Source organism: Filicampus tigris, chromosome 7, assembly GCF_054856515.1.
Source record: "Filicampus tigris isolate MCC_2025a chromosome 7, RoL_Ftig_1.0, whole genome shotgun sequence".
NCBI lineage: Eukaryota > Metazoa > Chordata > Actinopteri > Syngnathiformes > Syngnathidae > Filicampus > Filicampus tigris.
This window is the reverse complement of record NC_141223.1, coordinates 20,702,594-20,717,765: the sequence shown is the minus strand read 5'-3', so window position 1 is coordinate 20,717,765 and position 15,172 is coordinate 20,702,594. Positions and strand designations below refer to the sequence as shown.

At 42.3% G+C, this 15,172-nt stretch overlaps 2 protein-coding genes across 5 annotated transcripts; one reads left to right on the top strand and one right to left on the bottom strand.

Annotated features, from left to right (window-relative positions):
* Nucleotides 1-2,511: 2,511 nt before the first annotated feature.
* Nucleotides 2,512-10,691, top strand: LOC147145121 (histone H4 transcription factor). 2 transcript variants are annotated; one of them, XM_086036879.1, is made up of 10 exons: nt 2,512-2,625; nt 3,226-3,392; nt 4,869-5,095; nt 6,377-6,488; nt 6,552-6,704; nt 6,786-6,860; nt 8,232-8,352; nt 8,442-8,580; nt 8,660-8,784; nt 10,048-10,691. In XM_086036879.1, the coding sequence occupies exons 2-10, from the start codon at nt 3,242-3,244 to the stop codon at nt 10,463-10,465; spliced, it is 1,521 nt and encodes a 506-aa protein (XP_085893005.1). In that variant the 5' UTR covers nt 2,512-2,625; nt 3,226-3,241; the 3' UTR covers nt 10,466-10,691. The 2 variants fall into 2 exon arrangements, with proteins under 2 accessions (XP_085893005.1, XP_085893006.1); XM_086036880.1 differs by having other exon boundaries at nt 2,527-2,625; nt 3,234-3,392.
* Nucleotides 10,522-14,571, bottom strand: LOC147145120 (uncharacterized). Of its 3 annotated transcripts, none has more exons than XM_086036881.1 (5): nt 14,297-14,571; nt 12,797-12,899; nt 12,468-12,536; nt 12,054-12,129; nt 10,522-11,630 (listed from the first exon to the last, which is right to left on the bottom strand). In XM_086036881.1, the coding sequence occupies exons 2-5, from the start codon at nt 12,818-12,820 to the stop codon at nt 11,152-11,154; spliced, it is 648 nt and encodes a 215-aa protein (XP_085893007.1). In that variant the 5' UTR covers nt 12,821-12,899; nt 14,297-14,571; the 3' UTR covers nt 10,522-11,151. The 3 variants fall into 3 exon arrangements, with proteins under 3 accessions (XP_085893007.1, XP_085893008.1, XP_085893009.1); XM_086036882.1 differs by lacking the exon at nt 14,297-14,571 and adding an exon at nt 12,964-13,108 and having other exon boundaries at nt 12,797-12,882; XM_086036883.1 differs by lacking the exon at nt 14,297-14,571 and having other exon boundaries at nt 10,522-11,222; nt 12,797-12,949.
* Nucleotides 14,572-15,172: the final 601 nt, after the last annotated feature.

The following is a 15,172-nucleotide window of genomic DNA, read 5'->3' as shown; positions in this document are numbered from 1 at the left end:
TCTCATTGTAAAAATAAGAAAGCTGTTAAAACTGTGAAACTGTGTTCCCATTTTAATGTTTTCAATATGTCCCCCTGGCAATTTACCTATTTAATTTTTTTTTTTTTTCTTATAATTTGCTGTCTATTTTATTTTATTTGTCTTCTGTGTGAAGTTATGTCCAAATTGTTAATTAAAAATTGTTAATGAAATTTTTTTTTAAAAAACAGGAAATGTATCAAACAAAAACAACAGACACACACGCACACCGTGGTGATGTCGGTGGGAGGGTCTGATGCTGCTCCATTGTACATTTCAGGCTTGGAAACAACTTGACTGATGCACAACCACCAGTAGGTGGCAGCGATGCACCATTTGCAAATGAAATCAGCCTAGATTGAAAGTTCACTGGGAGAAACGGCTGGCTGCAATCTGTTAAGCCTACCTTTGTTTTACTGCTAATAGAAAAGGCAAAAGCAACCATTTTTCCTAATAAGAAAATCATTTTGAAAAATATCTCAAAACTTTCACAAAAATATTTTGTTTCTGCTTAAAAATGCTAACTAAGAAATGGTCGCAGCAACATATAACATCCTTGTTGAAATACCATATGACTTGCCCAACTGTATTCATTCGATTTACTCGTTAGGTTGTTGCTACCCATTATCCTGTGAATCAGTCATCCTGATATAAAAGTGCATCAATTATTCAGTGGTTATGTCTAGTGTGTTTCCAGGGCAGCATGTAGAGTGACCAGATCCAAACTCGCCAGATGTGCGATAAGGAGTATGCTTGTGGGGGACAATGTGGGACGCTTGCGACGGACACCAAAAATGCATATGACACAGCTTGTCAACTGCTCAGTACCATATAATATAATAAACTGTAAAAATATAACAATTATAGATCTACAAATAAAAACACAGAACAAAAAATTGCAGTTGAAATTATCTGCAGTTACAAAAATACATCACAAACTGCTAGTAAAAAGGTAAATCTCTGAGACATTAATATCAATAAGACAGGGGCGGAGCCAGAACGTGGCTAATGGGTGGGCCTGGAAAAATCACGGTGGGCCTGAATATTTCTCTTACTGAGCACAATCCTCCTATCCTGACACATCGTATATTCAAATAAAATGACAAACTGAATAATATGAAGTTCAGATCCTCCTTAGACAACCACAATTATGCCATTCTTAATATTCAATACAATAAAAACACACAACAAAAAAATTCAAAGATCATTTCATAATAATGTTCCAAATTCATAATGTTTCATGAATCTCTTTGTGTGCGGGCAGTCTGTCAATCTGGATGGGCCTGTGCCCACCCATAGCTCCGCCCTTGCAATAGGAGCTCACAATAAAGGCTGAAATTAGTCAGTCTCGTCATATCTTGAGGTAGATGCACTTTAACAATAGTCACACAAACAATAAAACCTTGAGAGCATGGAGTGCAGTAACCATTTACTACAGTAACAAAGACAATTCAAACAAAGACAGGCTACTACAACTACAACTACTGCAATTCAAATTGTTTTCAAATTAAACAGCCACAGCATAAAACGAAAATAAAACAAGAAGTATATCAAAGATAGTCCGGAGATAACAATACTGTAACTACAATCAATTCAGTTGTAAACAAACGTGTCCACCATAGCAATACTATGCACTTCCAGAACCAAGGAAAGCACTGATGACTCACTTTAGGTTATGTCCATCACAACTCAAGTCTTTCAGTTTTCTCCATAACAGCAACAGCAGCCACAAAGTTCACAGAAAGCTTTATCCGACTATTTCTGGCTTCACCCACGGACATTGAGTTCCCAGACCTTGTTGTAACTGCATTTCATTTTCTATGCAGTCTTCTTACTTTCCTCCATTTTCATTAATTCATCACAAATGTATGGAACGCGTCGCTAAAATGCTTGTTTTTTGGTAGGCGTGGCTTTATAAACAACTATTGCCTGCATGTGCGCCCGGCAGTTTGATTGACAGCATACCCCTGCCTCTCACAGTCCCGCACGCTCACACCCGCCCGAACACCATACAACCCCCCCCCCCCCCCACACACACACACAGCCCGCGACCCGCCCCCATAATAGCCTCCGCTGTTTGTTGTCTGCTCTCCTCATACAGGCGTTTAATAAAATATAAGATTTTAGACGTACGTTTGAAAATTGGTGCCTGCCGATCAGACATGCGGAACAGCGAGTCAATTTGCGGGACGCATCAAAAATCATTAAAGTGCGGGACAGCCCCATGTAAATCATTACAAATGGTCACCCTAGCAGCATGACACAGTGAATAAATGATTAGTGAGGACACTTTTACAAAAAGATCAAATACACCAGTTCTGCTTCATATTTGAAATGGTATTTGCTTCATGGGTGAGTCAATACTATTTGTCATGTATTCAGTAGTGATATTAATAAGAGGGTTTTGCTACTTCGTTTGAATTAATTACGTAAAAATGTGGTCAGTGCAAAAATAAAAACTAAGGACAGAGGGCTCTGTTTCGGTAGGCGTTCACATGTTATACTTAGAGAAAGCACGAAGAAGAAGATCAGTTCCGGGTTGGCGCCAAAGGAATCAGGAAGTAAACAAAAGTGGACAAGCGAGAGGAGGGAACGGTTGGCTCGATGGTTGGTATCTAGTAAATATTTGTAAGAAACATTTCTTATATTGTAGGAAACATTTATTTGACAAATATCAACTTAAAATGTGGACCAGATTTTTCACAAATAGCAAGTAGTAATAAGAAGTCCTAAACAAAAATGTCAGATACCTATTGTCTAACGAACGGTAGCAAGGATGTTGGCCATGAAAATACCAACTTTTAAACATTAGTTTTCAATTATAATTCATATTAGCTGTCTATTATATTTGTGTATTTGTCACCAAACTCCCCGACGTGACACACAATTAATAATCGAGATGACCTATAATTACATTTTCTAGCCTACAATGTACTTAGGCAATTTAGCTTAACATAACCAGTGGTGAGCCGTCAGGGCAAGCAGGGCTTTCATTGCCGACACATTGACATACATTTACAATGTAAATTCTCATATTTGTCCCATGTAAGGGATGTGTGTCGCTGTTTTTTTTTTTGATATCCAATCATATTTAGGCTTTTGCCACTGATCTTAACCAATTTCAACTGCTACATACATGCGCCACAGTAATATCAGTGCTCTCTGGTTGTACTTTGATGCCTAAATTGTCTTCCTCTCTGCCTATAGAGCATAAGCACGCACCATGATGACCACCAAGAGGCTAGACGACTTTGAGGTGGCGTGCGAGTGGGCGTCATGCAGTTGCAGAGGACGTGGCATGGAGGAGCTGAGCGACCACATGTCCGCTCATCTGAGGGAGTACTTGGGGGACAAGGACACCCTGGAGGAGCTGGGTGAGGCTGCTGATACTTGAGTCAAAGTCCCAAGAGAACACATTACTTTGAATTGCGTGATCCACATTAGGGTTGCCAAGATTAGTCGACTAATCACGGTGATGTCGATAATCTAAATCGTCAACAATTAGTCGTTGACAAGTCGTTAATTTATATATTTATGTAATTGGCGCATTGCTTTTCTCTTGAAACAGCCTCGTTTCGCGCCTTTTCCCACTGGCCGTTTGCCCGTCTAGGGCGCACATGTGCAGTCGCGGTCATCCGGGACAGTACACAGAAGCATTGTGGGTAGTGAGGCGGGTTGTCATGGCTAGTTAGCGATGTGTTGTGTTAGCAACAGACTGCTGAAGTTACAGCACATTTCGCAAACAAATATTTACGATGCAAACCTCCTTTCATGGCAGAACGACGGGGATCCTCGGTAATCGAGAAAGGAAGCACGTTGTGGCTGATGCTTTTTTTTTTTCATTTCTGACATGTTCAGTCGTGTCCGAAAGCTAGCTGTAGTTAGCACACACACACTGGTTAGGGTGTGTGTTTGATGTACAAGCACACAATGTCCTTTTTGCTACGCTAACATATTGTAGCGTCTAATGGATTAAGGAGGTATTAGTCAGCGAACTCACGTTTTTAACAACCAAAACTGTGTGCATATGTGTTTGACATCAAAGCAGAAAGATCTCTTGCAAATGGAGTGATGCCTTCACTCAAAGTAACAAAACATGGCATATTTGCCACAAGCCCTCATTGGCATCACATAACAATAAAACACAATTAAGTTTGTTGCAATATACTATATTATAGTACAAACATTGATTGTGCAGACCAATTTACTACTATTAAATTACCCATATTAGTGAAGAAAAACAAAACGTTTGGGATAAAGGTTAAATTAAAACAAAATTAAAAACCAATACAAGTGTTTATTTTAGTTTTCTTTAGCACAGTGCTTTTTCCTAATTTACTCCTCTGATTTCACTACCTATTACATAAAAAAAATGCTTGGTGCCAAAGAAGAGTGACATTTGTTTTCAAGTATTTCTTTATGTATTAATAGATAGTTTGATATGATTAGTGCAACTCTGCATGGTGTATAGTTTTGGTTTCATTTTAAAATGCACTAAACAATTGCAGCCAAAACTTTTAAGGCCACAATATTGACTTCAATTTAAGATACACCATCATTTATGAACATCTCAGAACTGCTGGTACAAGCTGCAAAGTTTAATCCAAGTTGAATGTTGTATCATCTCATTAATTTGTACATACATAATAAATCAAATTGTAAACTAATTATGGTTATATAAGAGCAGCTGCTTGCTGGTGCGACACGCCGCAATTTACATACGATCCGATTAGTCGACTAATCGCGACTACTGTTGGTGATTAGTCGACTACCAAAATAATCGTTTGTGGCAGCCCTAATCCACAAACTCTGTAACGTATTGCAGTGACCGTGTTGTTTGTGGTTCCCAGACGAGTACGCCTGCCTGTGGAAGGATTGCGAGTTCGTCTCCATGGGCAGTCCGGCCGAGTTGGAGGCGCATGCGTACTTCCACAACTACCACGCCAAGCTCAAGTTTGTGGGCTCGCAGCTGCTCCAGTCCCACCCTGACCTGCCCGTCTGTACCCAGGCCGTGCACAGCCACAACCTGCTGCCCGAGGGCTCCGACAAACATATCTGCCAGTGGGAGGACTGTGATGTACGTGACTCATTTTTAATATCGCCAGCCTTTACAGCAGATCAACCCCCATTCATGCTGGGGGGGCATATGGTCCAGACCCATCCATAACAGATGTAAATTTGCAGATTTTCATGTAAAAGACCATGTTAAAAAAATTATATCTTTTTTTGTTTTCCCCTCCCATCAAAGTTATTATAGATAACCATAGCTAAAATTGCAAAAATCGTTAACAAAATAAAATTAAAATGAGAGTGCTTTTTTATTTAATTTATTTTTTCAAACTTGTCATGTCAGTTTTTGTACTGAAACTCTGAGTCTGTTTTAGCCATGACATTTATGCTAATTGAATGTTAGGGATTTCTCTGTTAAACATTTGATTTAATGGTAAGGAATACATTTAGACTGTTATTTAAAGAATTGTGCCGGCTAAAATGAAGGGCCCACGCAGCTCCGCCTGTTAGGTACGTCCGCGTCTTCTCTCACCTACAAACGACACGATCGATTTACCGTATGACCTTGTTACATGCCACCTGTGCATAACGATGCCGTTTAGCAGGAGGCTTCTTTTTATCAGGCATGGCGCACTTATTTAACGAGCAATCTTTTGGCTTACCTGTCCCTATGAAGAAAAACCCACCGCTCTGTCTCAGACCTATGCGCGGCGGAGGAGACGTCGTGTGTGTGTGACTCGTTAAATAGTCTGCCGTGCCTGTTGAAAAGAAGCCTCCTGCTAAATGGCATCGTTCCCCACAGGTTGCATTTAACAAGGTCATAAATCAATCGTGTCGTTTATAGATGAGAATAATTGGATGCATTTTCGTATTGCATTGCCAAGGGACTTGGTATCTGCAGATTCTTAAAACCAGAGACACGGACTCGGGTGCCCAAAAAGTGTGATCAGGACATCCCTACTTTAAAGCCATTTAAACGTATTAAAAGACACTTAAACATATAAAAACCCACTTTTTAAAGTCCTTGTACTTGTATTTGAACACAAAAAACAAATTCTGGGCGTGAGCTGTGGCGGTATGAGTGTGCTTATTGTGTTGTGTTTTCCTGTTCTCCTGGTTTTTAACAAATGTATCCATTTGTTAAAAATGCATTGGCAGCTGGGACTCTCCTTTCCCACCTGCAAGGGAATTACAGTAAGTAACTGTTATGTAAAAAAAAAAAAAAAACTGTCCAGAAAATGATTGTTTAAAAAGGAAGAAAGAAAAGCGTGAGCTGGGGCACGAACGATGAGCGAAATGCAACAAGAGAACACTGTACTTAGTAATTGACACGTTTGTCTTCACACAGAGCACATTTGCCAATCCCGAATGGTTCTACCGCCACGTGGACAATCACGTTGAAAGTGCCGAGCAGCAGCCGCTCTCGCATCAACAGCAGGCTCTCTTCTGCCGCTGGTCAGGTAGGACTTTGAAGTCAACGCTTTGCCCCGCGGTCCCCGTTTTACTTTGATCGGTCCCGTCAGGCTGCGACGCCTACTTCAAGATCCGCTACCGCCTGAGAGAGCACATCCGCAGTCACACGCAAGAGAGACTGGTGGCCTGTCCCACCTGCGGCAGCATGTTCTCCAGCAAAACCAAACTCTTCGACCACCTCCACAGGCAGGCCCAGCCAGTGGGTGAGAGGACGTTTCAAACTGCGTTTCTGCACCCGGGCCCGATCCTGCGCTCTTCTAATCTTCCGGAATGTGTTCTCGTAGACTCGCTGGTGTGCGAACACTGCGGCAAAGCCTTTTCCAGCGAGAGACTGTTGAGGGATCACGTACGACAGCACGGTAAGCGTTTACACTCGCTTATGTACTCAGCCATTGAGATCAGATGCGTTTGGAATAGAGTCGAAACTGTCACTCTTCGGAAAGCCCTTATTGACCCCGCGCGCAATGTTTACAGTCACATTCTAACTGGCTGTTGTGAAATGCGCTAAATAAATCAAATCGTATTGTATTGTGGGACCGAGAGATAAACGTGAAATTAAATTCCTTCCTATTTACTTGGACATTCATGTTTGCATTCTTATTCTCATCCGCGTCTAATCGCCAGCAGGCGTCTATTTTCATCATAGCAGAACTAGAACGACTTCCTGCTTCCATCTGTGAGAATCATAGGAAGTTGAGCTTTTCTGCCGGCGTATTTCCAACATTACAATGTGGGACCGGACCGGCGCAAGGTGAACAACGTCGCCAGCTTCCAATGGCTGTCGAGACCAAGCAAAAAAATGTTAAATAGTGCTGAGTGTATAGACTTATTTACGGCTCTTCAACTGCCAACCAAGATAGCATTTAGCATTAGCAAAGTAATAACATAACCACAGGTCATCAGATTGACTAGCGAAGTTGACACTTTTCTTTCGTCTGTCGGAGGATCCCCTCCTCCGCCCGAAGCAACAACCCCCGTGTTGGCGAACAAAAGCAATCGAGACAGGCGGCACTACCCGATGTTTTCAACCAGTTTGAACCTTGCATCATCGCGCTAAGTCTATCAAATAAACATACGGTACAATTAGAATAAGCTATTTCACATGCAAAAATAAATACGCCTTGATTTTGTATGATTAAAAAAAAAAAAAAAAAAGATAAACCTCTGCATTTATACTATAAAGCCACAGATGTGTTTGCATTAGTGTTGTAATGTGATTTCTGACTTTCTGACGTATGTTTGCGCCACGCTTGACTTGTAGAATTTTGTCAAGTTGTTGTTGTGAACTCTTGAAAGACTGCAAGTCAAAGTGTTCAATAAGTTAACCACACTTAATTGAAGTAGATAAATAAACTACTGTCTTTTTTATTAATTTGTGGTTTATTTGCCTTTATTTTGGTATAAGCCTCTAGACCAAAACATTTATGTTTCGTAAATCTGGTATTGTTTATTGTAAAACGGATTCATTTATGGCGGCACGTGGTGACTGGTCAGCACGTCCGCCTCACAGGGCAGAGGTCGAAGGTTCGATTCTAGGCTCGGGCCTTCCTGTGTGAAATTTGCATGTTCTCCCCGCGCCCTGCGTGGGTTTTCTCCGGATACTCCGCTTTCCTCCCACATTCCAAAAACGTTCATGGTAGCTTGATTGGCTTCCGTCTATTGTCAATACACGAGCGAATGGGTGAATGAATGCTCATTGCCGATTTGAGTGTCCTGCGTGTGTTTTGCAGTGAATCAGGTCAAGTGTCCTTTCTGCGACATGACGTGCACCACGCTGGCCGCCCTGAAGATCCACATCAGGTTCCGACACTGCGACGAGCGGCCTTTCCCTTGCGACTTCTGCGATAAAAGGTCCATTCGCAAACACGCGACCTCCTGCGCGCTAATGCCGGGAATAACACAGACATGGCTTGAGGTCATTTTTGTATCGTTGACATCAGGTTCAAGAACCAGCGAGACCTCCAGAAGCACGCGGACGTCCACAACGAAGGCTCGGTGTTCCACTGCTCCGTGGAAGGCTGCGCGTATTCCTGTCATACATTCCAAACCATGAACCAACATTTCAAGAGGGTCCACGAGGTCGGTGGCACAGACGGGCGTGAATTGTCATCTTGCTGTAGACCCCGATGAGATGAGTGATGTCATGTTTCGTGTGCAGGTGGGGGGAATGTCCAAGTATAAATGCCACCTTTGTGACAAGCTGTTCTCCTGGTGTTACACACTCACTCTTCACCTGCGAAAGAAACATGAACTCAAGTGGCCCTCGGGACATTCGCGATTCAGGTCGGTGACATCATCGGGAACCGTATTTGTTCGTATAAACAGCATGGCAAGCCTTCTTAACATTTGAGAAGTCAAGTTTGACTATGCCGAATTGACCATGTAGATATCAACAGTGACAAATAGAATACCAAAATACACTTTTATAAGGCGTTTTTCTGTGTTACTAACCCCTCCTCAAGATGGCAAGGAGGAGGGGTCTAACATTGGTGTGAGAGTTGAAAGGGGTGAATGAAAAGTGCACTAACACAAAACCTGGCCGTTGACACAACAAAATAGAGTGATCGCCCCAATCCCGACTGCCTTAGTGCACACACGAATGACTGAGTAATGAATGGTCAAAGTTATGGCGAAGATTTTGTCATTTTGTCATTTCTGTCGACTGAAAATGACATTGAATTTGCATCACAGCTCACCTGTTTTCGCCAGCCTATCATCCGTCCTCACTACTACGTATTGCTACGTTCACACCAAGTGCGTTGGGAGCATTTCTGGCGCCGCGTTTGAATTGGAGTCAATGTAGTTCGCGCGGTTGCGTGCGGGGCAGCGCGAATGATGCGTTTGGGGGGGTGGGACGTGGAGCGAAGCACCAGAAATCCGCACATTCGTTCCATTCGGCTTGTATAAAGTAAACATTTTTGCCATTTCGCCTCGCGGCAGCCAATCAGCATCAGGTATAAGTCACACGCAGCCACACAGCGTCCTGTTCACTTGGCGGCCAGCAATATTGGTAGCATTAGCATAGTGTGCAAAAAAGTCAACTTGTTTTATACGCGCCGAATGGAGCGAAAGTCCGGACAGTAGCTGCTGATAGCCAGCCTCAAGCAGATTTGCAGCAACAACAATCCGCCCATTCGCTCCATTCGGCGGATTGTTGTTGCTCCAAATCTGCTTGAGGCTGGCTATCAGCAGCTACTGTCCGGACTATGCGTCCCTGGCTGATTCCATTCAGTGCAAGTCATCAGAGTAAGATAATTACAAAACTGCTTTTTTTGTTGTTGTATTGTGCTATATAGGTTGATGCAGTCATGCAAGGTACACCTTGCATCATATCATACATCATATTGTAATAAAGATTAGGGTTGGGGACAAAACATTGACTAACTTGGTTAAGTCGACCACAAAAGTTGGTCGACATGAAAAGTTCTTCTGCGAAACTAGACTGAATCATATTAGAACCATATTTGCGCCACCCGAGTAGTTGATAGGTTAATCGATAGGATAATCAATTGTAACAACGCCAAAGCAACGATGGCTCTTTTGCAGATACAGGAAGGATGTGGACGGCTTCCTGAAGCTGAACATGGTGCGCGTGGAGACGGAGGAAGTGACCAAAGAGATCATGAAGAACATGAACAAGAAAGTCGTCGGCCTTCGCAAGAGTCAGCGAAGCCGCGGCGAGAGGGCCGCCGCCGTGCCCGACAGCGGGCGCTGCTCCCCGCCGCCTCCCTCCTCCTCCTCCTCCCCTTCCTCCTCTTCTTGTACCTCCTCGGAGGAGCTGTCTGATCAGTCCAGCCCCCGGCGAGGCAGCAATTCGCCCGTCTACTGCGTGATGAGCACCATCCCGCACATCGAGGACGAGCCCAGTGGGAGCGCCCAGGAGGAGGCCGACCCTGGCGGGACGTCCGGAGCCGTGCGGGCCCTCACCATGGTGGCCAGGGGACTGGGCATGGATGTAGTATGAGAGCACCGAAATATCGTTTCTAGTGGAACATCATTTTATTGTTTTCAAATGTTGAATTGAATTTGCATCATTTTAGATTTAAAATGCATTTGTTCTTTCAAAATGGACGTATGCGTCTGCTGCTTTTGAATTTACAAACATGTCTTTTTATGTTGTTTTATGAGCTGATGCCAAGTGGCTGACTGAAAATTTCTCATAAAATAAACAGATGAGGATTGTCAACACATCAGCCAATCAGGGCAGAGCTTCTTCACTTTGCTTCGCAACCTTGAGATAAGAAAAAAAACATTTAAAGAGATAATTTGACAATTGTCAATGATTACAATTATTTTCACGTTAACCCTTTTATCAACATTTTTAACAAAATTTATAAATCTAAATTTTAATCACATGAATACAATAGTTTTTACATTTTAATTAAAAAAGAAAAGATTTATATTTTCCTAAATGTCTAAACCAGGTTTTATTTCAAAAGTGAAAAAAAACCCATCAAATTACAGAGAGAATAAAATAACAATGGCTTTTTTAAAATATACAAAACCTCCATTAAAAACTCCGGTTGTGTTACCAAAAATTTGATTGATGAAAACAATTGGGCTCTTGATTTACAATAACCCAGCTATCCCTTAAAAAAAAGACCTTGATGGATGACACTGGAATGAGATGAAACTTGTAGTCCAGCCACTTCATAAAAGACTGAAAAACGTCTCCGGTTGTGTCTGTTGTGGCCTCGGATAGGCTGGCGGCAGGAGGCGACCTGCAAAGATGGAGGAGCAGAGTGGCTGTGTGTGGTGGAGGCAGCTGGGGTGGTACAGGTGGCTGCCTTGGTGAGGGTCAAAGTGCGGCCCGCAGAGGCTTCCAGAACCACCGTGAGTCCATTTCGACATCTTGTCGTTTACTCCTAGAAGGTGTCGAGTTGTTCTATGTAGCACCTCTGGGTTGTACCAGGAACCGCCAGCGTGTGGCGCTGTCACAGCCTGTGACCACCGTCCTGCAACTTGCTGCTTCACGCGGATGAAGCCGTAGCTCTCACTTTGCCTCTTCCTTGCGTAATGATGCCGCCATATTCCCGTATACGCAATCGCACCGGCCTGCGGCGCGTTTGGGCGACAGAGGTTCTTCTGTGGTTTTCTTCGTCTCACCAGTCCAAAAGCGGAAGGAGACTCTACAGGGACGAAGTACTGTGCATGAATTGGGATAGACACCTAGTCTGGGTAAAATTGAGCACCAACACCACCCACCTACAAAGGGGGGTGGCGGTAGTGGCGGGGGTGGGGTTTGGTATAGATGTTGCAAAATGATGCAGAAGAACACTTAAAAAGGAGACGACCAAAAGTATGCATGATGTACTGACATGAACTCATGTCACATAAAGAACTGCATTCAGTACTTAATTATTCAATACAAACAAATCACCTTAACATGAGGCTCATCAATGGTATTAGCCAGCACTAGACAGAACGGTATGAGAAAAATCTCAGGCAATGAACCACATGCTGCGTCATCAACATATCATCAATTCCACTACAACGATTATTGTTATTTAGTGACTGTATGTTAAAATAAAGGCACTTTCACGTGCGCTCACCTGCATGAGGGAAGGTGGAGACGGGAAGGTGGGATGCAGCGTTGAATTGGAGACCGTCACGACTGGCAGCTTTGTGCTTTGGGACACAGCAGACACAAATTGTACATTGTATTCACTAGTTTCCTCAAATAAAGGCTGCTGGAATTTGAATTTGATCAATTGCATTATTACGTATTATTATTCTAGAAAATTGCAGTTTTTCACTTATAAAACTTACAAACATTGGTGATAGTTTTCACGTTATAGATATAGATAATTCAGTCTATCGATCTATCTATCGATCTTTTTTTATATCACAAACTGGCATTTGAACAGGGGTGTGTGGCCTTTCTAGTAGGCCTACATGGCATCTCAAAGTTGACACCAAATATAAAACAGTTGCTTGCATTTGAAAAAGAAAAGCAGTCAAAGCACCTCGAGCTGCTGGCTGTAATAAATCCTCCATGCAATGCACACGTGCAGCGCGCCCCATCTCACGCCGCTCTGAAACGTCCACAAACACACGGTCGATTGTTCACAGGAAAACACGCGCATTCAGCTACCAGAGGGGGGCCTGGGGGGTCAGTGCCAACTTTGATTTGTTTAGCCCAAATCACAACAATTAAGGAGAAAACAAAACACGTTTTAAGGTGCAGTAGCCTTGGTAGTGGATTTCGACCTACTTGAGCATTGTAGCACTTTTTTGTGCTAGCAACACACGCAGGCAGACAGTATTCTGCGGTGTATGTTGTGGTTTTCCCTACCGAGGTGCGTCGAGGGCTCCTCATGGCGGACAGTAGAGGCTTGTTGAGGGAACGGCGGGAAGGCCAAGGCCTGTCTCGGTTCGTGTCTGCGTTTGGGAGAAGCCTGCAAATCAAACCGGGAACAAGACCACGCTTACATTCACACCGTCACTGAGTGGGAATTGAACCTGTGTCAGCAATGGCGGAGCCGTGCAAAAGTTGATGGTGCTGTACTTGTTTAAATTTAATACATTTTATTGAGTAAATTACGTAAAACCACAGAAAATAAAATTTAAGAAAAATTTGACATTTTTAGAAATATATGTACAGTCGTTTTTGTGTGCGTCTGTGCGTGAGTGCGCGTTAGGGGCGGAGCCATGGGTGGGCCTGGGTGTGCACAGGCCCACCCAGATTGACAGACTGCCCACCCACTGGGATTCATGAAAAAAATATCTACTTTTAAATTGTTAGTAAATTATTATTGGATTATTTTTGAATTAGTGTTTCGTTGGTTTTTTTTATTTTATTTAATATTAAAAATGACAATTGTGGTTGTCTAAGGAATATTCGAACTTCATATCATTCAGTTTGTCGTTTTATTTGAATACGCGAGGTGTCGGGACAGGAAGATTGTGCTCAGTGAGAGAAATATTCAGGCCCACCCTGATTTTTCCAGGCCCACCCATTAGCCACGTTCTGGCTCCACCCCTGGTGCGCGTGCGCAACATGCAAATGAGATTCCCCCAATATTTAATTAGAGGTGCTTAATCCAGTCCGGGCTTTGTGTGCACCAATCTATTTATGTCATTTGAGAAGTATCCGTGCCAAAGACACATGTTGTTTGCTCACAGCATGAATACAACAGAAATAATCAACATGTAAGTGAATTATTACATAATGTAATGCTGGGGGACAAAAAACAATGCTACACCTACAAAATGTTCATAACTGTTTATAAAAAGGTATTTAATGTCATTTAGTTGAGGCTAAAATATAAACATTTATTAAGATGTTCATGTTTTAAGTTCTTTTAATTATGGCTCAAATGTATAATTAGGCTACGCCTACAAAAGGTTTCTAAACGTTATGTAAATAATGACATTCATCATTAAACAGCTATAAAGCCTCACTATTTAGAAAAATTCAAGATACATTTATATGTAGGCCCATCTATTGATGACACCGTGAGCTCGAACATTTAAAATAGGAAAAAAAATCTGTATTAAAAAATGTCATTCATGAGATTTCACATTTTCTTCCTCAGAAATTGGAAACAGTGGAGCTACATGTAGCAGTTCCGATCTAATTTGATTATAAACAAAACGAAAAAATCTGCTGACATGACAGTACTTTCCACAATCATCTTTTAAAACTATTAAACGGTATAATTAAAAAAAGCTTTTTCTTATATCCATGTACGCAGGGACTGTATATTGTGAAAATCGCAATTGATCTCTGCATTGATCCATATGACAATGTTTTGACTCAATAGATGTACGCATCTTTGTAATAATGACGTACCTGCTGTTTGTGCCCTTTCCCTTTCACAGCTTCATCACTTGGTGGAGCATCCAAATGTGTGGCGCCTCATGTCTCCAGTCAAGGTCCACACACAGTGACACTAACAATGTATGTGTGTGTGTGTGTGTGTGTGTGTGTGTGTGTGTGTGTGTGTGTGTGTGTGTGTGTGTGTGTGTGTGTGTGTGTGTGTGTGTGTGTGCAGTCTCCTGTCAATCATTAGCAGGAGTTACAAGAGCAGCAAAGACTATTAACTCCTCCTGATGGCTCACACTGATCCATCCCATTTACAATCTAGAGGCCAAGGAGTTAACTTCAGACATAACACATCTCACTAAAAGGACGTTCCAAAGAGTTTTGGCCCAACAATAGCATATTCAATATATAGATACAGTATTATTGGTAAGTATTGAGCAACCGATATTGATCGGCAGAAAACGTTCTGATGAGATTAATCGAAAAATATCCAATACATTATTTATTTATATGATAATCTTTAATTAAATAACAGTCCCAAGTGATATTTAACTTTATTTACTTACGCGTGTGTTTGTCTATGGCACTGGTTGGTCTGTGAAAGGTCCTTCACTAATTGGGCTGCACTTTAATTGGATCCTGTTAGGCTGGACATAAGCCGCTGATTGGATGAAGCTTTGGGATGACTCCTCCTTCACTTGATCATCCACACTCACTGCATCTCAACAAGAAAGGGCTTCCCTTTGAGGACGGATTTGGCCTCTATGGATTCTGGTTTTTACTTGGGGACTAGCCTTTCTTACCTCAGGGAGATAATTCAGAAGTAATTGAAGGAAATGTTGTTGAAATTCTAAGAATGCTCTGGAAAGGTACTTCAATGCAACCTTTAACATGAGTTACTCC